The sequence below is a fragment of the Trichosurus vulpecula genome, chromosome 5 (assembly GCF_011100635.1).
Source record: "Trichosurus vulpecula isolate mTriVul1 chromosome 5, mTriVul1.pri, whole genome shotgun sequence".
Taxonomy (NCBI): domain Eukaryota; kingdom Metazoa; phylum Chordata; class Mammalia; order Diprotodontia; family Phalangeridae; genus Trichosurus; species Trichosurus vulpecula.
This window is the reverse complement of record NC_050577.1, coordinates 108,847,904-108,872,395: the sequence shown is the minus strand read 5'-3', so window position 1 is coordinate 108,872,395 and position 24,492 is coordinate 108,847,904. Positions and strand designations below refer to the sequence as shown.

At 36.3% G+C, this 24,492-nt stretch overlaps 1 protein-coding gene across 3 annotated transcripts in view; it reads left to right on the top strand.

The window, feature by feature from the left end:
• The window catches only part of TRIM24 (tripartite motif containing 24), a 120,944-nt gene that overhangs the window by 56,709 nt on the left and 39,743 nt on the right, over window positions 1-24,492 (top strand). For all 3 annotated transcript variants that reach the window (XM_036759465.1, XM_036759464.1, XM_036759463.1), the window contains exons 3-5: window positions 4,636-4,783; window positions 15,233-15,365; window positions 20,993-21,109. In XM_036759465.1, the coding sequence (XP_036615360.1) occupies window positions 4,636-4,783; window positions 15,233-15,365; window positions 20,993-21,109 (398 nt within the window). The remainder of the gene's footprint in view (window positions 1-4,635; window positions 4,784-15,232; window positions 15,366-20,992; window positions 21,110-24,492) is intronic.

Below are 24,492 nucleotides of genomic sequence, written 5' to 3'. Positions count from 1 at the left end.
CTACATGGAAAGATGATGTGTATGATTCATGAGACCTCAGTATTAGGATAGCTGAAGGGAATATTCATATATATATATGTTTATGTAGATATATATATGTATATATGTATATGTGAGTATGTATGTATGTATATATGTAAGTGTATATACAGAGAGAGAGAGAGAGGGCACAGGGTGAGTTGAAGATGAAGGGAAGATATCTAAAAGAAAATAAAGTTAAGGGATTAGAGAGGAATATATTGAGAGAGGGAGAAAGGGAGAGATAGAATGGGGTAAATTATTTCCCATAAAAGTGGCAAGAAAAAGCAGTTCTGTTGGAAGGGAAGAGGGGGTAGGTGAGGGGGAATGAGTGAATCTTGCTGTCATCGGATTTGACCTGAGGAGGGAATACCATACATACTCAATTGGGTAACTTACCCCATTATAACTTACCCCACAGGAAAAAAGAAGGAAGAAGAAGATTAAAAAAGGGGGGGATGATAGAAGGGAGGGCAGATGGGGGTGGAGGTAATCAAAAATAAACACTTTCGAAAGGGGACAGGGTCAAGGGAGAAAATTGAATAAAGGGGGATGGTAGGTATTAATATTTTCCTAGTTCTCCCTCTTTTGTTTTCAATCTGAGATTGTCCCCACATTTCTTCCACCTTTCCCTCTTTCAGATATGTTAAGAATTTCATGATTCCTCAGTACTTTTAAAATTATCACCTCTAGTAGAGGTTTCTGTTATGTACCTGGTCCAGTCTAGCTGCTTTCCCCTCCTTGATTTTCTTCAGTGTCATTTTCACTTCTTTATGCAGTGTATCTAGGACTATGATTTTTATTGTCTAGATGTGGCAGCACTGCTGTCATGAATGGGTAAAAAAAAAAGTTATAAAAATCTTCACATATATTTTCTGTATTTCACCGGTTGGCTTTCTCATTCTGGTTTTTAACTTTAAATATCCTTCAGATACATCACTTAGTTTGGTGTTTCAGCAAGTTGTTTTTTTCCATCTATTACTTTTCACTGTTTTATCGGATGGTATTGATCATAGTCTCCCGTAAACCTTCACTATATGTTAACCTAGTTTATACTCTATGCTGGTGGTTGCCATATAATTCTTTTTGGGAAGCAATTGGGGTTAAGTGATTTGCTTAGGGTCACACAGGTAGGGAGTATCTGAATCCAAATTTGAACTCAGTAATCTGAGTCTTGACTTCAGGCCAAGCACTCTATGCGCTGCTCCCTCTAGCTGCTCATTTGCCATGTCCTGCATGGCAAGGAATCATGTGTTGGCTAAGGTAAGATTTTAGAGTCTTGGCCTTGTTAAGGTAAATTGGTTTTCATCATTTATAACAATTTTACATAGAAGCTTAATCCTAGTCTTTTATCTGTTTCTCATTTTTTTTTTTTTGCCATTAGGAAAGGCATCAGTTTTTTGTTGTATATTCTCCCTTATTTTCCTTCTAGTTTGATACTAATTTTAATCTTTGTCTTAACAATTTGGTGGTCTGATTGTATACAGATAGTTTGACTAGGTACAGACAATTGATTCAGAAGGTACTCTCATAATGTTATGTGGCTTCCTTTTTGCTAAATTATAATCAATTTCATTGGGATGTCTTTTGGTACAAATTATCAGCTACCACAACATTGGAGACTGATAGGGTTTAGGAACATCTCAGCCAGTAAATAATTGAGAGAGGGAGACCAACACCAGCTTACAATTGAAACTAAATTTAAGTTAAGATCTTATGATAGAGGATTGCCTTATCAAAGTGAAAAGAAAACACTTGAATTAAAAAATAACTTAAAGGAAAATTGGCTCAGCAAAATAGCTTTCAACACATTTTAGGGTAATACTTCTAGCATAGCAAAAAACAGAAAAGACTTGTAGGTTTTGGTGTGTCTTGTTTTTTAAATAACCTTTTTCACCCACAGTAACCCTGAAGCTGTATCACATTTAGGTTTTTCATATCCTCCTGTTAGCTACCTAAGGAATGGAAAGGCACTAGAGAGGTGAAAGGATGGGATGAGCAGCTTCACTAGACACAGAGACCTTGTGCTGTAGGCAGTTTAATTGGTGTTGAACACCTCCTTTGTTCATAAATTACTTGACTAAATAATGAGAGAATAATTCTAGAATTGAAGAGGGGTACAAGAATGGCTTAGTTGCCTGCCTGTTGGAGTTTGCACAGTTCTTTTAGTGGTTTCAAGTTATGCCTTGAAACACATATTTATCTGATTAACATCAGTGTTTTTTCAGTGTTGGTGTATGAATATGAGTCATAGGATGCCACAGTTACTGAATAATTCAAGTTGAGGGTCACCCAAAAGGGTAATCATCAATTCCAAGTGGGTGTAAGAAGGCTGCAAATGTTAGCAACCAAGAACTCTTTGAGGGAAGCTACCTAAAGTATGTTATTCAAGAGGTTTATGATCAGAAAAGATGGTGGGCTACTCGTGGTGAGTGTGAAAGATAACCAGTGGATAGTCAGTGTGCTCCCCTGGCATCTATGCAGTCTCAAGAGACTAAGAGCAAGGTCCCTAGAACCTTACTGGGGACCCGCTATGGAGGATACATAGGAAGATGTGGATAGGTCATAGGAGAGGGCATGGATAGGTTACAGGCGCCACTCTTAGGCGAATACCTACATCAATAACATTACAGATCACAATTTATGTATAAACTCTGTTAAAGAAGATTTAATTTGAGTTCTGTCATGCAGGCACTCTGCAGTTCTTTGCATTTTACATGCTGCTGATTTTTTGTGGCATGGAAGTGACCTCAAGTTCTCAAAAAGCTATGTACAATGAACTGCAAGCTTGGCAGATTCTACAAGAAGTCAAAAAGACTTCAAGGGCAAGCCTTGCAATTGACTGTATTTCTGTCACTCACAGACCAACTTAGCAAAGTCTGTTATGGGGTTGTCACTTCTTTCTCATGCTTAACATCACCATGTTCAGTATAGCTGGTATTTTGATGATGCCGAGGCAACAAGGTAGTGTGGTAGAAAAGGAAGAGCATTGGCCCTAGAGCTAAAAGGACCTGGTTTCGAACCCTGGCTGTGCTGCATGGCACTTGTGTGCTCTTGGGCAAGTCCCTAACAATTCTGGGTCTCCCTTTACTCCTAAGGAGAATGAATGGATTGAACTAGATTGAATCTTAATCCATGATCTTATGACTTAACTACTTTTGATTTTATGTACCTGGAGCTTTATGAAATAACATCCATTAGTTATTGAATTATGTCATGTAATGCAGTTGAGGGTTTTGTTTTTTTTTTTTTTTTGGAGGGGGAAAGGCATGGCAATTGGGGTTAAGTGACTTGCCCAAGGTCACACAACCAGTAAGTGTGTCTGAGGCTGGATTGGAACTCAGGTCCTCCTGACTCCAGGGCCAGTGCTCTACGCACCTCGCCACCTAGCTGCCCCACAATTGAGTTTTAATGTACAATGGAGAGAATACTGGTTTTGGAGTCACAGGACCTGGTTTTAAATTCTGTCTTTGCCACCTTACCTGTCTGACTTTGGTCCGTCATTTAGTCTCTCTCAGAGGTAGTTTCCTCATCTGCAAAGGGAGGGGTTAAATTAAAAGACCCCTGAAGTCTCTTTTAGTTCTAAACCTGTGATTATGTGATATTTAGAGCTTTGGAGAACTTAGTTTGGTATTTTATTTGTAGGAGTCTCTTAAAGAAGAGGAAATGGAAGACTTTAGAATGTATTGTTTTAAGTGAATTCTTGTGGAGTAAAGCTGACAAGGTGCTCACTGAGGTCCAGTGATAAAGCTGTAGAAGAAAGAAATAATGTTTAGAATTCATTAAGTGATGAGCTTGATTCAGTTACTACAGAAACCAAGACTAAATTGAAGAAGAGATGCCAGTCTATATTGGTAAAGGGCATTTCTGCATAGGGAGCCCTCCATATCAATGAACTCAAAGTTCTTGGTGTTTTTTTTTTTAAATTAGCATCTATAGCTAAAGGTTTACTCAAATGCAAATGTACAGTGCTAGAAAGATGAGAATTTAGTAAAGTAAATAAGCAGCACATAAACCTGGAAATGGAATAATTTGTTAATCTAATCAAAGAAGATGAAAGTAGCATATTATAATGGATAGTATGCTGGCTTTGGGAGTCAAGAGGAACCTGGGTTCATTTTTTTAGTTTCTGACAACTTCCTGCCAATCTGATCCTGGACAAGTTACTTATTCCCCGTGCTACTTCTCTTTAAATTGCTGAATAAATACAGTTCTGTGGAGAAAGATTGTCCATATCAAATAAATCATAAGTTCTATTTCTTTTAAAAAAATTAGAAGAGAAAATATATATAGCCAAACCAACTGCTTTATGTTTTCTGTTTTACTGTCATCCTACAGCCCCAGAGGAAAACGGAACAGAATGTTTTACTAATAATATTTCTACTTAAAAATAAAATTACATTTTCTCCATGATATAGTTAGCACAAAACCAAGGTGTTAGTGTGATATTTTATCGTTGCAATTGGCATTGAAATGGGGATTGATAATGTCAGGTGATATTGATGATAGCATTTATTTGATATTATTGCCATGAACATTTACATATGCTCAATAGGGATTATCCTTTCATTTTTCTCAAATAACGATCTTTTGAATTCCTTTTTTTTTTTAAACTAGGTTTGCACAAGCTGTGAAGACAATGCAGAAGCAAATGGTTTTTGCGTAGAGTGTGTTGAATGGCTCTGCAAGACTTGTATCAGAGCTCACCAGAGAGTAAAATTCACAAAGGACCACACTGTCAGACAGAAGGAGGAAGTATCTCCAGGTAAACCTAGTGTTTCAAGTCTTAATTTCATATTTGTTATTAAACGCATGTAATTCTGAGTGCCATACTTTAAAAGTCACTTGTCCTCAAAGTGCTTCTCCTTCAAATTAATAGAAATCTAGACGAACATAGACCCTCTCCCCAGCATCTTTTTCTTCCTTTTCCACCCCTATAAAATAGCATAGAGAGCAGACAGGTATAAGAGGGGTCTGCATTTAGAACCTATTTCTGTACTCACTGTAATAGTCTTATTTATGTGTATTACAGTTAAGTTGATTTGAGACTATGCATGAAAAACAGCACTCTGCAATTTAGCCGGTTTCTTAGAGACATTATTAGTTCACAAAATTTTCCGTATTGCTTATCAAAATACTTTTTTCACTCAAGTAATTTCCTCTTACATTTTGTATTTATAATGAAAAAAAGTTTCATGGCAAACTTTATTGTTAAGTATAATGATTTTTTAATTTAAGTAGTATGTATTCCAAGTTTATAGCTTTCAGCTCTTAAACAGGATGGTAATAACAATGTCTCAGTACCCTTGGAGAAAAGATTCCTGAAACCAACCCAGTAATCCCCTCCACCCCCGGTCAAGACTAGGTCTCTCCATTGTGAAAGTACAGGGGCTATTTACAGGCCCAGTCCCACTACTGACTGGCATGGGAGCTTACCATATTGATTCTGAACCTGATGAGGACACCTGTGTAGCTCACTGCAGTCTGAACTCAGAAGCTCGAGACCCATCTGTTCAGTGGCTGGCATTACAGGTATACAGTATGATGCCCATCTGATCAAGGCCTGTTGACTATTTCCCTTTAAATTTGGTCAGAAAGTGAAGGGGGCGGGGTGGAGAAGACACTGGTTTTAATTGAATTAAACAGATTTTCTAATCTTAGTTTGGTCACCTTCAAGAAATCATTCATTATTCCTTTGAATCTACAAAGATTAATGAGGTCCCTGATTCAAGGGAGACCAAGGATTTTCAGACTAGGACACTATAATAGTATTTATTAAGATTTTATAACAAAGCTAAGCCATTTCTCCACAAGAAGTAGTATGTCTGTGGATAGAGTGCTGAACTCAAAGTCAGGAAGACTGGAATTCAAATTTTGCTTTTGACACTTAGTAGTTGTATAATTAAGGAAAGTGATTTAACCTCTGTAAAACTCAACTTTCTAATGCGGAAAAATCCAGGACCTTAATTGAATTGTTGTGAGGCTCAAATAAGATAATGTATATAAAACAATGAAAATCTTAAAAGATGGAATAACTGTTAATATTTAATACATGTAATTCATATCAGTTTTCAAAGTTGCCATTTTTCTCTGTGTAATCACTTGAAAATCACTTGTATTATTTGTCACTTTACATATTTGCAAAGCCGACAGTCATGAGACATTTTGTTTACTTGTGTGAAATTTTCCTACAGTCAAAAGAAAATTTCAATTGGTAACCTGTAATTGATGGTGTGTTGGTTATGGACTTATGGTTGTAATAACTAGGCATTCTGTAGGATAAGTTTTGGAGCTAGTAGGGACTTTAGGCATCATCTGATCTTCTCATATTACACATAAGGAACCAAGACACAAAAGGGCTCAACACCTAGGACAATGCATCTATCTAGTAAATGTCAGAGGAACCATTTGAAACTAGGTTTTTCTAACACCCAAGGCCAGTACCACAACTACACTGAAGGGCAATTCTTACAAATATAAAAAAAATTTAAGTGATAAAACAATCTTAAAATTGTTATAAAAATTAGCTACATCTCATTTATATTGCATCATCATGAGAATGTTCTACTTTTGAAATAGCTGTAGACTGACCATTTAAATATTAAAACTTTCCATAGTTTGGCATTTTTGCAGAGCTTTTTAAAATCCTTTTTTATATATTCACTTTATTTTCTGTGTAGTCTGTTTTGTTTTTTTAAAAATCAATCTATAAACAGTTTAGTTTATAGGGGAAAATTGACTGTTTCCCATTGATCCCTCTGGCTACCCATCCAATTCCTCATTTTTTCCTCCCCAAATTTCTTGATATATGGGGTCTGTGCCTATTGCTTCCATTTTACTTAACTCTTTGTAATCTGGCTTTTACCCATGAAAACTGTTCTAAAGGGTATATTCTCAAATCTAATAGTGTTACCAGCCTCAGTTGATAGGTAGATGTGGTGACTATGACTCTTTTGTCCTCAGAAACCTAAGAATGTTGTCCTCAGATGAATAGACCAGTCACAGATCCTGCTTTCTCAGGAACTGAAAGCACTCTTAATTTCTCTGATCAGTTCTGTTAAATACTGAAGAATCTTTCTTTTGCAGTTGGGTAGGGTTATGTAGATCATGATTAAAGGTGGGAAAAACTTTTTCAATATTCCGTCATGTATTGCCAAGGGACACCTTTCATGGGAGGTTATCGAGAGGAGGATGGAGATGTGAGTGTATGGCCGGCTATATCTCAGTTCGTTTTGGTGTTATGTAGTGTTTTCCTTTTACTGGATCATAAAGCTCCCTTTTTAGTCTCAGAACATAGTGGGATACCCCCTCATTCAAGGCATTCCTGCAAAGTTTTACTAAGCCAACAGTCGTAGCCATCACACTTTGTCTTCTCTCGTTTCTCCTGCTTGAGAATTCTATACCATCTTTTAGATCATTTACTTTTATTTACTGCTAATTTTCAACTTCATAGCATAGAGGTAATTTTGGGTTCTCAAAGTATATTTATTCTGTGTATGTCTTATCCTTCAATGGGTTATAAACTCCTAGACTGGAGGGAATATTTAATTTTTTGGTTTTGTATCCCAGGAGTGTAGCATAATGTCTGACACATAGTTGACACTTGGCTTATTGATACTATTCATTTGCCATTTTGCAAAAGACTCTTTGTATAATCCCTGTATGTAGCCTATTTAACATAAGTAGGGGCAGCTAGGTGGCACAGTGAGTAGAGCACTGACCTTGGAGTCAGGAGGATCTGAGTTCAAATCCGGCCTCAGACACTTGAGACTTGTACTACCTGTGTGACCTTGGGCAAGTCACTTAAACCCAATTGCCCTGCCCGCCCGCCCCCCCCCCCCAAAAAAAAAACAACCATGAATAGTGGGCATGTGAAGTCATCTCTTGGTAAATCATTAAGTTAGCAAATATTTATTCAGTGCCTACTATGTGCCAGGTACTCTCTTGGCTCTGAGAATATGAAGACAAAAATAAACAGTGAGGAGCTTTACGTTCTATTGGGGGAGAAAACATGTTCATGTAGAAGTATACACCAAATACAATAAAAGGCAGTTTTGAGACAGATTCTTCACTAGGTCAGAAAGGGTTCAGGAAGACTTCATGTAATAAGGTTATGCTTACTCTGAGGCCTGAGGGACTCAAGGGATTCTCAGAGTTTGGAGGTGAGGGAAGAGTGTAATAACACTAGGTGGGTTCCTCACCCTCTTTGTTTTGGGCCATGCAGGAATCAATAGGCTTTAATGTTGCTAGGTTATAGACGTCAGCTACACAACAGAGAGAAGGTGGGAATAATACATACAGAATGGAAAATAAGCTAACGGAAAACAATTGTTTCAAACAAAGACTTACTGCCACTAAGTCTATGGTCCAAATGCTTACTGTTTTCAGTCATTCTAAAGTAACTACTGCATTTGCCTCAATGATAAATTTTGCCACTTTCAGAGGTAGAGCAAACAGCCAATGAAATTGCTGTTCTACACTTAATGCTGACTAATATGTAAAATGATAGAAGTGCAAATCACCTCTCACCTACCAGATTAAAAAGGTTATAAAAGTCAACATTGGCACTATTATGAAAATACAGGCACACTAATACACACTGTAAATCAAAATGATATTAAACTTGATGTAATGAAGGGATATAGCTATGTCATCCTCTTGAAATCATGATTTTTAAAGAAAGGGAGAAATCTAGGCATCTGACATTTGTGAAAAATTTGGGAAAAACAAATTTCAAAGCACTAGAGAGATGAAAAAGCTCAAAGAAAAAATGAAGAGTTGTCTGAAGACAGTAGTTTTATAGGGATCACAGATCTAACAGGGTTTTTTTTTATTATGTGTTTCTTGAAAATAAAGAAATGCATTTTCACTGCCTCCCCTCTCCCTCCTCCCCACCCCCCCCAAAAAACCCAAACCTTACGTAGTATATAATAATAACCATCATTCATATTGAGCTTTATTGTTGGCAAAGTTGACTTCACATATGTTAATCTAATTTAGGGACAGCTGAAATGTACTGTGGATAGAGTTGCTTGACCCTGTAGTCAGGAAGAGCTGAGTTCAAGTTCAGCCTCAGATACTTACTATGTGATCCTGGCAAATTAAGTCATTAACCTTTTTCTGCTTCTGCCTTCTCATTTTTAAGGTGGGTAGGATAGCACCTACCTCACGATTATTGTGAGGATCAATGATGTAATATTTATAAAACCTTATTAAAAGTACCTAGCACATAGTAGATGCTGAATAAATGCCTGTTTCCTTCCTTCCTATGTTCATTTGATATAACAACCTAGTAAGATTTGTACTGTCATCCTCATTTTGCTGATAGGGAAGCTGAGTTTGAGAAGATAATTGGCTGGCCCCAAGGTCAGGGCATTTCAAGGACTGAAAAGCCAAGAATATAAATAGATATAATGGGAAAAAGTAGGAAGTAGGGGAAATTAGTGCTGCCATATCAAATTATATTATTAATCAATGCACAAGCTTGCTTTTTTAAACAAAGCATTCATTATAAAAAACAATATATTGGTCTATGCGCAGTTTCTGTCCTACCATTTTCCAATTTTCCCAACAGTTTTTGTGAAATAGTGAATTATTAGCCCAGAAGCTGGCCTCTTTGGGTTTATCAAAGAGTAGATTGCTAAACTTGTTGATTTCTCCATCTTGTGTTCCTGTCCTATTCCACTGATCCACAACTCTGTTTCTTAGCCAGTACCAGGTAGTTTTGATGACTGCTGCTCTGCAGTACAGTTTAATATCTGGTATGGCTAGGCCACCTTCTCTAGCATGTCTTTTCATTAATACCCTAGATATTCTAGACCTCTTGTTTTTCCAGATGAATTTTGTTATAATTTTGTCCAGCTCAGTAAAATAATTTTTTGGTAGTTCGATTGGTATGGCACTGAATAGATAGATTAATTTAGGTAAAATTGACATTTTTATTATATTAGCTCGGCCTAACCATGAGCAACTGATATTTTTCCATTTATTCAGATCTGACTTTATTCGCATGAAAAGTGTTTCATAGTTGTGGTCATATAGGCCCTGGGTTTGTCTTGGCAAATAGACTCCCAAATATTTTATAGTGTCTACAGTAACTTTGAATGGAATTTCTCTTTCTATCTCTTGCTGTTGGGCTTTGTCAGTAATGTATAGGAATGCTTATGATTTATGTGGGTTTATTTTTTATCCTGCAACTTTGCTAAAGTTATTTATTATTTCAAGTAGTTTTTTACTTGATTCTCTAGGGTTCTCTAAATAAATCATCATATCATCTGCAAAAAGTGATAATTTAGTTTCTTCTTTTCCTATTATAATTCCTTCAATTTCTTTTTCTTCTCTTATTGCTACAGCTAATGTTTCTAGTACCAAATTGAATAGTAGGGGTGATAATGGACATCCAATATCTTACACCATATACCAAAATAAAGTCAAAATGGATTCATGATTTAGGAGTAAAGGCTGATACTATAAATAATTTGGGAGAGCAAGGAATAGTTTACTTATCAGATATATGGAAAAGAAAAGAATTCATGACCCAACAAGAGATAGAGAGCATTACAAAATGCAAAATGGATAATTTTGATTATGTTAAATTGAAATGTTTTTGTACAAAAAAAGCCAATGCAACAAAAATTAGAAGGGAAGCAGAAAATTGGGAGAAAATCTTTACAACTAGTATCTCTGATAAAGGCCTCATTTCTAAACTATACAGGGAACTGAGCCAAATAAATAGGAATACAAGCCATTCCCCAATTGAGAAATGGTCAAAGGATATGAACAGGCAGTTTTCAGAGGAAGAAATTAAAGCTATCTATAGGCATATGAAAAAATGCTCTAAATCACTACTGATTAGAGAAATGCAAATCAAAACAACTCTTAGATACCACATCTCTCCTGTCAGATTGGCTAAAATAACAAAATAGGAAAATGATAAATGCTGGAAAGGATGTGGGAAAATTGGAACATTGTTACATTGCTGGTGGAGTTGTGAGCTGATCCAGCCATTTTGGAGAGCAGTTTGGAACTATGCCCAAAGGGCTATAAAAATGTTCATACCCTTCGACACAGCAATACCACTTCTAGGGTTGTATCCCAAAGAAATCACACAAGCGGGAAAAGGACCCATATGTACAAGGATATTTATAGCGGCTCTTTTTGTGGTAGCCAAGAATTGGAAATCAAAGGGATGCCCATCAATTGGGGAATGGCTGAACAAGCTGTGGTATATGAAGGTAATGGAATATTATTGTGCCGTAAGAAATGGGGATGATACGGACTTCATAACAACCTGGAAAAACCTATACAACATAATGCTGAGTGAGCGGAGCAGAGCCAGGAGAACACTGTACACAACCACAGATGTATGGATTCCGTGAGGACCAACCCTGACAGACTTCGCTCTTCTCAGTAACACAAGGTGCAGGCACAACTCCAAAGGACTCACGATGGAGAATGCTATCTACATCCAGAGAAAGAACTATGAAGTTTGAATGCAGATTGAGGCACACTTCATGCTTGCCTTTTTCGCTTCTCTTTTGTTTTTGTTTTTGGGTTTTTTTTTTTTTTTTTGGTTCTGTTTCTTCTTTCCCATGATTCATTCCATTGGTCGTAATTCTTCTCCGCAACTTCACTAGTGTATAAATTAATTCAATGTGGGAAAAAAAAATATATTCTTGGATTAAAAATGGAATGAAATAAATTCACTGGACTAGAATAAATAGCCCTTTTCCCCTAGTCCCTCTGCTATTACCTTCCCTCCAGTTTACACAGTTTACACAGGCTTACCTGGACTTATGCTGTGACAACAGTTTTATTGTGACAGTCTTGATTGCTTCTGTTTTTGTATTTTCATGCGCCTGACAGGGGGTTGGGTTTTTTGAATAAAAGTGCGTAACAGGTGTGTGATTTTGGCTGTTTTTTTTTTTTAACTGTTCTTTTCACTGTTCTTTCACTTTCAATAAGATTACACCATATACTGTTTGCTTTTTGAGGATTAACTAGGCTGTTAGCAATCATTTGTTCTTTGAATTTATCATTTTTAACTGTACTTTCCTGGACCCTTTATGATTAATCTATTTCACTTTTTTTGGAATGAAACTCATTACTTCCAATTACTGTACCAATTACAATTGGTACAGTATCTTTATCAGTTATTGAAGTATATACTAATATTTGTCACATCTGCACTTTTCCTTGGAGCAATATCCTATCTTAAAAGCCACAGGATTAAGAAATACTACAAAGGAGATATTTAAATATGGCATAAAATCCAGAACCCATCTAACAGAGGATTGTCTAAAGGTAGAGAAGCCAGCTCAATCTGGTTTCTTCTGGTAAAGCTCTGACAGCATGACAGTTACTGGCACATAATGAAACTGTATGTTAATCCTTGCTTACCCCAAGTAATTTGTACATCATGGTATGATTCATTTAACTCCAGATCCTGAGATCTGTCTTTTATGTATTGATTTAGTTATATTTTTCCATCATGGTGGTTTTTAGAAACTAGGAGAAAAGCTAGCTTTCTTCACTTCACTAGTTATTTAAATAAAAGAGAACACAGAGGTCAACAAACTTAGCTTTTAATTTCAGCTTTGTCCATAGGTAATTATGACTTTGGACAAGTATTTTAGCATTTGAACTTTAGTTCTCTTCTTACTAAACCTGAGGAATTTGGGATCATTTGATTTTCCAAAGATTTTGGTAATAGTGGTACCTAATAAAATTAGATGGAAATTTTGGTGTGGTATATTTATTACATTGAGCCTTATATTTAACCCTTTATATAATTGGTATAGGTCACTGGAGATAAATTCTCGTGTAAGAAATTCAACAGAGGTGACTGACAGACTTAAAACAAAAAAAACCTTAATGATCCTTTCATCTGCAGAAGGCATATTTTCAATGAGGCAGTCATATAAGCAATTATAAAAATATCCTAGTTGAATCATCAGTAGGGTTTTTGAGGTTGCCATCATAACATCCTAGATGTAGGTCTGGAAGAGAGTTTAGACTATTTGAACTCTTCATTTTTCAGATAAAGAAATTGACAACCAGAGAGGCTTGGCCAGGTAGTAAAGGGAGAGAGGCATGAAGTGCTTCAGGATATGGACTCAGACAATTCCATAATTTTATTTATTTTCTAATTTTAATGATGTCATTTGTTTTTATATCACTGGAATTTCCTGACATGCTAACGACCATATTTACATTGGACGCTTCTTGTTACAAAGAAGCAGTGAAACAAAGTCATTTTACAAAGCACCTTGAAACATTGACTCTATTTCACTTTCCCCAAGCCAAATCCCACACCCCTCATAAAATGGGAAAGTATGTTTAATCATCTGTTCTTTGGACTGGAGACTGACTGGTCAATAAATTTTTAAAAGGTCCAGATGCCTTTTAGAATATATTTTTCATAGCATCGTTCCATGTTCCTCTCTTGTTTCTACTTCATTTTGCATCAGTTCGTACAGGTTTTCCCATCTTTCTCTGGATCCTGGCTCGGTATTTACCTGTAGCTTCTAGTTTTTATTGGAATGTGGATGAAATAGTTGAGAATTTTTTTTTTAAAGCTGCAGTCTTTTATTTTGTTTTTTTTTTATCTTTAAATTTATTTAATATAATTGGTTTTCAGCATTGATTTGCACAAGAGTTTGAATTGCGAATTTTCTCCCCATTTCTACCCTCCTGCCCACTCCAAGATGGCATATTCTGGTTACCCTGTTCCCCAGTCAGCCTCACTCCCCTCCCATCCCCCATCCCCCCTTCTTGCAGGGCAAGATAAATTTCTACACCCCATTGCCTGTGTATCTTATTTCCTAGTTGCATGCAAAAACTTTTTTTTGTTTGTTTTTGAACATCTGTTTTTAAAACTTTGAGTTACAAATTCTCTCCCCTCTTCCCTCCCCACCCACCCTCTCTAAGAAGGCAAGCAATTCAACATAGGCCAGATGCATATCATTATGTAAAACCCTTCCACAATACTCATGTTATGAAAGACTCACTATATTTTGCTCCTTCCTAACCTATCGCCCTTTATTGAATTTTCTCCCTTGACCCTGTCCCTTTCCAAAAGAGTTTCATTTTGATTACCTCCTCCCTCTATCTGCCCTCCCTTCTATCATCCCCGCTTTTTTATCTTGTTCTTCTTTCCTGTGGGGTAAGATACCCAATTTAGTGTGTATGGTATTCCCTCCTCAGGTCAAATCTGATGAGAGCAACATTCACTCGTTCCCTCTTACCTGCCCCCTCTTCCCTTCCTACAGAACTGCTTTTTCTTGCCACTTTTATGCGAGATAATTTACCCCATTCCATCTCTCCCTTTCTCCCTCTCTCAATATATTCCTCTGTCATCCCTTAATTTGATTTTATATTTTTAGATATCATCCCTTCATATTCAACTCACCCGGTATCCTCTGTGTCTCTCTGTGTGTGTGTGTGTGTGTGTATACACACACACACACACACATACATATATACACACACATACATATATACATACATACTCCCACATATATACATATATATATATATGTGTATGTATATATATGCATATTCCCTTCAGCTACCGTAATACTGAGGTCTCATGAATCATACACATCAGCTTTCCATGTAGGAATGTAAACAAAACAGTTCTGGGCCTGGGGCCAGAAGGAACTGCAGCTGTAGTTCTATAGCTGCACTACCCCCGGGGTGGTGGCTGAACCGCGAACTCTCACTCTGTCTCCCGCAGCTTTTCCCACTAACCTTCTCTGTTGTCTTTGGTGTTTGTGGGTTGCAAAATCTGGTAACTGCCCCAGCTCACCGATTCAGGGTGCTAGGGCCTGTTCCACCCAGCTCCTGGTCTGGTTGGTCCTGCTGCCATGCACGCTGGGCTCGACTCCCTTCCCCTCCCAGCTCCATGCATGATAGACCTTACGCATCGACCATCCAGGGTGTCCTGGGCTGGAGCCCTGCTTCCCTCTGCTATTTTGTGGGTTCTGCGGTTCTAGAATTTAAGAACCATTTTTTTTAGTTTTTGGTGGGAACCAGCAGGGAGCTCACCCAAGTCCCTGCTTTCCAGCCGCCATCTTCGAGAATTTTTTTTTTTAACCATCTTACTAAGATCAAAGTTTAAATTAACTACTTGATTTATAGTAGTGTAATAAACTTTTTCCTCTCTCTTTTCCCTTTTTACTAATAGAAATTCTAACTCCTATTGTCTCTACAGAAGCTGTTGGTGTGACCAGTCAGCGACCAGTATTTTGCCCTTATCATAAAAAGGAGCAGCTGAAGCTCTATTGTGAGACCTGTGATAAACTGACGTGCCGAGACTGCCAGTTATTAGAACATAAAGAACATAGGTAACCATAAAGTAATATGTAATTGAGATAGAGCTAGAATATTTAATCTAGTTAGAAAATAAATTCCTGCTTTGTGCAGGCTTTGTCTTTCTTGTTAAAGCGGTCCATTAAAAAAATGGCCACTGAATTGGTATGCTTCCTTTGTTTGCTATCATCTTTCTTAGGTATTTTAAAATTTGTAATCCAAGTGTGATCTGAATGAAGCCAAATAGAGTTTTAAAATCAGATTATATTAAATTTACTTGCTATAATCATTGTTTTGTTCCAGGTACAGTTGTATTTTAATTAGAAATTTTCTAAAAATTTAGAATCTTATTCTGAAACATGATTTTCATATGTCAAATCATGGCTCCCTAAGCATAACCGCATATGATGAAAGCCTGATAGTAATGTGTTTTTGTTTATACCAGTTGAACAGTAAACCCTCCTCTTTGTCTCCCTGCTGTCATGCCAGTCCAATAAGGATTTTAAGTACCTGCTATCTACTTAGCATTATGTTCTTGATCTTGTTTAAGACTAGAACCTAAGAGTCCAATTAAAGACTTTTTCAATGAAGACTCAAACTAAGGTTTTGTCTTATCCCTTAGAATAACATAATTTCCATATATGCAGTTTTAAATAGTAAATTTCTATGTGCCTCTAAATACTCATTAAAATAACACTCAATCAAATTTTTTGACTTGTTCATCATGGATATGCAGGGCCAGTTCTCCCTTTTGTATGTTCTGCAGATATTATAGATGCTATAAATAATCAACTAGGTAATCAATCAGAGTCATACGTTATCTAGAGGCAGGTAGTCATGTCACTATGCCTGGCCATTTGTTTCAGCATGGTTGAATGTGGTTAAACTCATTATTAAAGGTTTGGCATTTCATTTCCTTCTGCATTTCCAAATTTAGGGCTATTTTTTATATTAGGAACATAAAGAAGAGTATCTAGCTGTAGGCAAGTTAGACCAAAGAACATGGGAGCTAGTTAATTTGATAAAAGATAGACAGTGGCTACCAGTTATGTATAAATTCACAAGAAATATTTGTTAATACAAAGTACCAACTAATAGCCAGATCCAATTTTTCAGTGATCCTTTTGTATATAAGATCTTTCACCAGAAAAAGAATTTTATTTCTAGTGTATGATTAAATTATGTATAACATAAGGAAAGTAGAAAACAATTTGATTAAAATCTCATTTGTCAAAATAAATCTCACAATAACAATACCTAATACTCAAAACTATTTTTCTACTTGACAATGTAACTTAAAATGTTTAATACAGCATACAGTGCCTTTGGCCTTTCATTTATTTACATCTATCTATAGTAGGGAAGCACCACTATGTGATTAACATATGCCTGCAGTCTTAGGAGTTCAGCATAACCTGACATGTTTTTGTGCAAATATACTAAAAGATCACTTGTTGAGTTTTTCTTTCTTTGTAAAAGGAATTGTAATGAACCCTAAATTTTTTAAGAGAAAATTTTTCCACTACTGGGAAGGATGGAATGGAAGGCCTTTCAAGGAGACCAATATTGTTAGAGTTCACATGAATCAAGATCAACCTAGAAAGAAACGTGACAATACTTACACATTTAATTCAGAAGTTACTTTGATTTTTAATGTAAAGATTAATAAATTATACTTGCTTAGGAAAAATTGATATTTGTTTTCTGGGTTCTGTGTTTTCCCCTCTTTGTCTTATTTTTAAAATGTTTCTGTATGTCTGTTTTTCTCTTGGCTCCTTTTTTTACCCACACATTGTTTTTCCCTCTTTTCTTACTCTTTTTGCTTGCTGTAATCTACAATTGAAGTGTAGCTATTATTGGTTGCATGTTTTGGTTTTTCATGTCTTCCTAATTTAAGAAGCAGACGATGATTGAAATGTTTATTTTTGAAAGTGAATCGTAGGACTACGTTTAAGTTTTTATTTATATGACTTGAGCTATCTTTTCTCTCTGTGAGTCATTGATTTCCTTGATGGAAATGGGGTCCTGCCCACCTGATCTGAAGGAAGACAATTTACAGAAATTCCAGTGATTTCAAAGATGTTCAGCTTCTATTGAGATTCAAGGCCCTATTTTCTAATGCTCTATAGAAATGAAGCTCTTTGCTTTGAGAAATAGCACAGAGTTCTGTATTGAAGGAAGGAAAAGAACAAGAACAGCAAAGTCAAGGGGGGAATAGGCACTGGACCTTTGACTTCACTGGAATTGGGAATTCCCAGAGGATGAAACTCTCCTACCAGTGAAGCTCAGGACCTTCTCTGCAACTTATCTTGTAGTTGCCTAGAGCAACTCAGATAAAGTTGGCCCTGTTAAATTATGCCTGCAGTTGCAGGAATTCACCATAAGTTTTAAGTGTTTTTAGTGTCAGTCTATTAAAAGATCCCACTTGTGGCTTTTTTTTTTCAGTAGTTTCAAACGCAAATAGAAAAGGTGGCCACCAATCTACACATAAGGATCTCTGTGTATTGACTTAGTTTTTAAAAGTAATTTTATCCATGTTATATTGCTTTTTAATTAATTTCTAAAAGTATTTCCCCATTATATTTTAATGGTTCAGGCTGCCCTCAGGAATGCTGTGGTTACCCTCATCTCCCCCCCCCCCAGTACACACACACATACCTCTGGTCTATAGTAATGAAAGGTTACATGACTTACCTAGGGTCACACAGTCATAATGTGTCTGAAGGAAGCCTCATTGAACCCTGGTCTTCCTGGCTTTGAAGTTTTTTATATCTACCACTCCACAAGGCCTGCTTCTCAGTTCAAAGCCAGCAGTAAATGAACAAAAGGTATGGTTCTATTTACAGATAAATATTAAGACCTGACCACTCTGTAAAGCAAATTGAGATATTATGATGTAATGGAGAGCTTTGGATTGGGATCCAGAAATAGAGAAAGCCAAACTCAGCCCCATCAAGACTAGTGGCACCATGCTTACCTAACAAAAACAGGAGGCTGCTTTCAGAAATCCCCCATGTAATCCTAATGCGGAAGATCAAGAGATGTGTGCTAGCTAATAATAATAGGCTAGATTCAGATTGACCACACCCTATATAGCATTCAGCAATTTGGTTATTATAAAGGGAAATCTTTATTGAAATGCCTTAGGGATCCTCTCTCTTCTCTGTGTTGATCAATATTCTTTTTCAGTGACTTAATAAAGGCTTAATGGCATGCTTTTGCATTTTGTGAATGATGTATTTTTAGGGAGTCAGGATCCAAAACAATTTCAACAGGATGAATTAGTTGCTACCAAATTTAATTCCCATGAATGTAAACTTCTTCACTTTGGTGCAAAAAATCTACATTACAAGCACAAGAATATTATTTCCTATTGGAAAAGATGGTGGGTTTCAGTATATTGTCTACTCAATATGAATCATCAGTATGACATGGCCAACTAAATAATCTAATGCTATTTTAATCTGCATTAAGAGCATCATAGTTTCCAAAATTTCAGAGGCAGTATTCCCATTATTCTTTGCCTTGATCTGAACAAACCTGGAGTATTAGGTGAAGTATAGGGTGCCATATTTTTCATAAAACATAACCTTTTTTTTTTTGTTTTCCTCACTGGTGCTTAGAAAACAACGTGCTTGAAAGGAGTGTTAGAGATGATGACCAAGATGATGAGAGTATGGAATGAGATAGGGTCATTCAAGGACTTGGGAAATAATTAGCTTTGGGGAGTTGGGGGGAGGATTGATTGGAGGATATAGATGGTCTTTAATACTGAAGCTTTTGGATAAAGAGTTTAGATTTAATCTGCTTAGTCTCAGAGGGTAGGTGGAAGTTACGGAGGAAATTTGAATCTTCACATAAGGAAACCTTTATAATAGTCTGAGCTGCCCAAAAGGATAATAAGCTTCCTGTTAAGGTGTTTAGTGAGTTTTTCCCCCATGGATTATAGAAGATGGAGACTGCTTCTGGAGTATATAATGTTAGCGATTTGATGTCAGGCCTGGGTTTAACTAGAATGCCTCTGACATCCCTTGCAGTTCTGAGGTTCTGTGAAGTCTTGACTTTCAATATATACTCTGCTGCCAGTCAGCTATATGTGATGTAGTATACTATAATAATTGTGGGTAGGGGGTTTAGATTTCTCACGTGTAGAGAGCTTAGAGAATCTGAGAACTAGATGTAAGATTTAGTGGGTTACATATAAGTTCATTTCTGTCTTTTGAAATTTTATAGATCAGTTTATTATGACATATTTGTAGACATATTCTAGTTTTCTTATGCCCTGTAATGTAACCCTGGAATAATTTTAGATAACATATGTTCATATGTACAAGCATGCATACTGATTTAATAATACCTTTTTCAGTGAACAGTTTTCTCCCTGCCACCTTTCCCTCCCTCTTAACTTTTTCCTGGGGTCTTCTCCCAATGAAAAAGAAAATCCTTGTGAAACAAGGGGACAGGGGTGGGGAACCTGTGGAGTCGTAGGTCCTTGAGTGTGGCCTTTTTTTTTTTTTTAACTAAGTCCAAGTTTTAGAGAACAAATCCTTTTATTGAGGGGATTTCTTCACTGAAGTTTGGATTCAGTCAAACAGCTGCACTTGAGGACCCAGAGGGCCACATGAGGCCTCAATGCTGTAGGTTCCCCACCCCTGGTCTGGGAAAACAATTTCCCACATATGTTACATTCGTACCTTAAGTCCATCACATTACTGTCAAGAGGTGTGTAAGATACTTAATAATTGGTCCTATGGAATTGTGGCTGGTTATCGTGTTAATCCTAGGTCTTTGTGTTGCTTACCTGGTCTCAGAACAATTTATATAATATCAGTTGTTCTCTTGATTCTGCTTACTTTACTCTGTATCAGTTTATATAATTTCTGTGGTGTCTCAGAAACTTTTCATCAGTTCTTACCACATGATAGTGTTCTGTTATATTTGTAAATTTTAAACATTTTGCTACTAATTCTGGTGTGCCTTTGAAGAAGAATACCTGCCCCTTCCACCTCCTCCCTAATAAGTCAATTTAAATATGTTCTCAATACTGAAATGTATTGAAATGTTTACTTTTAGTAGAAGATACTCCTTTTGCAGCATCCATAGAAATTTCAGTACCAGTCTAGAAACTAGTAACTCAGGCCTCCCTCAAGTTTATTCTGATTGTTCACTTTAGCTGGCTTAGGTATCAAGGAGATGATAAGAGAATTCAACCAGGTCAGATGAGATCATATATATAAGTATATTGGGTTCCTTGGACTAAGGTAAAGTGATAATTGATTTACCAAAGGAGGACTCTGCCACATCATGTTTTACCCTATCAATAAAAAATTTAAAAAAGCCATTCTCTGAAATGGAACTGATAAATTTATTTCATTTTGGATTTTATTTCATATTTTGGCTTTTTCTATTTTAAATTGACCAACTTCTTGTAATAATGAGTCTAGTATATTTGTAATTAGTCTAAATATAATTTTTACCACACCAGTAGCAGTTTATTACAGAAACAAATGATCTGAAGTTTTTTTTTTTAATGCTTTTAAGAAATACTCGATAATCCTTACTTGTAAACTATCATATCATTCTTTGTCTTTGCTCCTCGAATTTGTTTTGGTTGTAAATCATTTCGAGTTTTTTAATGTATCGATTTACTTATTGTTTTCAGATATCAGTTTATTGAAGAAGCTTTTCAGAATCAAAAAGTGATCATAGATACATTAATTACTAAGCTAATGGAAAAAACAAAATACATAAAGTTTACTGGAAATCAAATTCAAAACAGGTAATAAACTATTAGTTGATCATTTTATTATAAAAATATTATCTTGCAATCTATAGTAACTTTTAGGTAATTATTTTCATTAATTTTTGCCATGTGATATTGCTAAAACTTTTGTAAATAGCTCTTAAAATTAAATTTCACAGTTGCAGCAATACCTACTTGTTCATGCTGTTCAAATTGTTTTGTGTTGCACAGTTCCCCAGAAATGAGATATTCTTGCTTTATCTGGCCTTCTGTTTTGTTTTTGCAAGTCTGCTTTAGGCTAAGAAACCAGAAAGGTAAACTCAGATTTGTCAAAGAACATTTATCTCAAGGCAGATGGGAAAACTGAGGCATGAGAGAAGCATCTGAGGCCATATTTGAACTTGGGTCTTCCTGACTCCAGACCCAGATCCGATGTACCACATAGCAGTCCAGGAAGAGAATTTGTATTTATAGTTACACACACACACACACACACTCTCTCTCTCTCTCTCTCTCTCTCTCTCTCTCTCTCTCTCTCTCTAAAAATTAGGTGTAGTAAAGTTGCATTTGAACACTATTGGAAATATTGGTGGTGAAAGAGGGAGGGAAGCTACACAGTATTGAAACTTTTTACAAATCTGTTTCATCCATACTTTGTTGATTCATTTTGATTTAGTTTATGTTGTTATAAGATCTCTTTGTTGTTTAAGACACATTAATGCAATTTTTTGATATTTAGAGTAGTGATATCCTTAATTTAAATATAAAGATTCATAATTCTTTATCCTCTAATTTGAGTGTGTCACATTTTTTTATTCATCCATTCACCCACCTTTCAGATGAGCATTCATTAAGCAATAACATTTGGGTGTTTGTTTTGTGGGTGTGTTGTGTGTGTGCTCTTTTTAAAAGACCTTCTATCTGTCCACTTCTGTTGCTAGCCACTTGTGTCCAACCCAAGGAAAAAAATATCTTTTTTAATTCTCTAAAATAAAACTCATACAGCTTAGCAAATGGAAGCTCCCATATACTCTAACCAGTTTGAAGTCATACAATAAAATTGGCTCTTTAAACTAGAGAGGAGTATATAGCTACTCATTTAATTTTGAAAAATCTGTTATTGCTGTGTTTTGGTTGGTTGTTTTTCCTCTTGAAAAAAAATAATACAGGATACTGCAATTCAAAAGTTCTTGGTCCTCAGGCAATTTTCTGCACCTTCCATGTGAAGATGAGAACTATAATTACAAAATGAGATTATGCCAGAAGGTATAAAAGTCCTAATACATTAAATTCCTGAAATTCAGTAAATTCCTAGTGGTATTGTGATTTTAACCCAATCCCTGCAGGAAAAAATAAGGAAGTAAGAGTGTAAACACTACTTCCTAATAGATCAGTCACTGTGAAACTGAATAAATCATGAAGTATAGCTAAAGGTTTTAAGAAATGCTGGTTTTATAATTATATGAATGAAGGGAATCCATATTTATGAAATTAAACAAATTATTAATTGTGTCGTGAATAAAATGAAATCTTATATGTTGTATTTTGAAATTATGAATTAATAAAATTTTTATAGATTCTATGAAAATTATGAATGGTGCTGATTCATATTAAAATTATATGAAATATCTTGAGCAGCGACTATTGGCTTTTACCCTGCAGAGTATTTATCTTTAGCATTTGGTCATTGCATTTTTTTTTTAACATTCTCAAGTTTATTAGTGTTCTTCCACTCTGGTCCCCAGAACGTATATGGAATGGCACACCAATGTGTCAGGTGTCATCTCTCCATTCTATAGTGCGATAGTACCTCTTTCATTTGCCACAATTTTTCAGCTATTGCTGATGTGACCATGATTGCCTGTTGTATGTGCCAAACTTTCCTTACACAAAGATGAACTTCATCTGTTCCAAGTAATTCAGGGGGCAGTGAGGGTCTCTTTTGCCTTCCCTGCTGCTTATCTTGGGTATCGTACACCACGTTAGCCATTTATTTGTTCTCTAATTTTCAATAAAAATCATTCTTCTTTCCAAAGAAAGCAGCCAGATCAAGAGTTGAGCATTTCCATCAGCTTTCTGTTGTCCACTTGAACACTGTTCTAGGTCAGGAGTGGGGAATCTGTAGTTTGAAAGCCACATGTGACCCTCAAGGTTCTCAAGTGTGGCCCTTTGACTGAGTTCAAACTTCACGTTACAAGTCCCCTCAATAAAAGGATTTGTTTTGTAAAACTTGGGACAGTCAAAATGCTGCGCCTGAGGAACTAGAAGGCCTCGAGGCCGCAGGTTTGTTCCTCGTCAGCCTCAGTTCAATCTAGCCCCATTTCATAGTTTTCCAGCCTGGGGCATGCTCTTGTGGTCTTCCTCCTACTGCTTGCCCTTATTTCCTTCTTCCCATGAGATGATGAAAACTCCTTGAGGGCAGGGAATATTTCATTTTCATTTTTGTATCCCCCAGCATCTCTTAACTATGCGTGACACATAGGGATTGATTTTGTTTGTACATTTCTTTTTCAAAGCTGAAGTAGTGGGGAAGTTCCCTTTGTAGCCATATTATTCTCTTTAAACAATTCCCAACCTTTCATTAGAATTGTTTCTCTTTGTGCCTGCAAGGTTAAATTCGTGAGCATCTCACATCCATATTGGGCTATCTTGTAGACTTTCCCCTGTCAAATTTAGTTTTGAAATCTTAATTTTTTTCTCTGAAGTCTTTGTCATCTGTTCTCTCTCCCCCACCCCCAAGATTAAGAATGCGTGTCCAATTATGCCTGAATTTTCTCTTCTCTATCACAAACAATAGAGAGAGAAGTGATTACTTTCTTCCTAGTGTTCCTGTCATGTTCATATTGGCAACCAGTTCCTGCTTGTTACTGATAATAGGTAATATCATTTACTATGTGCCATGTACTATGCTGAATGCTTTGCAGTTACATCATTTGTTCCTCACCATCCAACCTGAGAAATAGGTGCTACTGTTATCCCCGTTTTACAGATGAGAAAACTGAAGCAAATAATGGTTAAGTAATTGACGCAGGGTCATACAGCTAGCTAGTTAGTGTCTGAGGCTGAATTTGAACTCTGGTCTTTCTGACTGCAAGCCCAGTGCATTGTGCGTTATGCTGCCTCCTAGCAGACATACAGGAGAAAACAAGATCCACAATAAAATTTCTCCTTGTTGATTTCCTTCATCCTTTGAATGATGAAATTATAATTAAGTCAAGATGAGAAGATATTTGCTCTTCTGCTTTTGGTAGAATTCCACTAAATAGCCGCATAATTGAAATGCCCATCATTATATCATGTCTCAATGCAAGGCTCTTGACCTGTTTCCTAACTGTTCATATTTTAGCTTTTTCTTTGCAAGTAGTTTGTGGTACACTCCAATGGCAATTGTTTCTGTTTGATTTTCCCACAAATCTGCT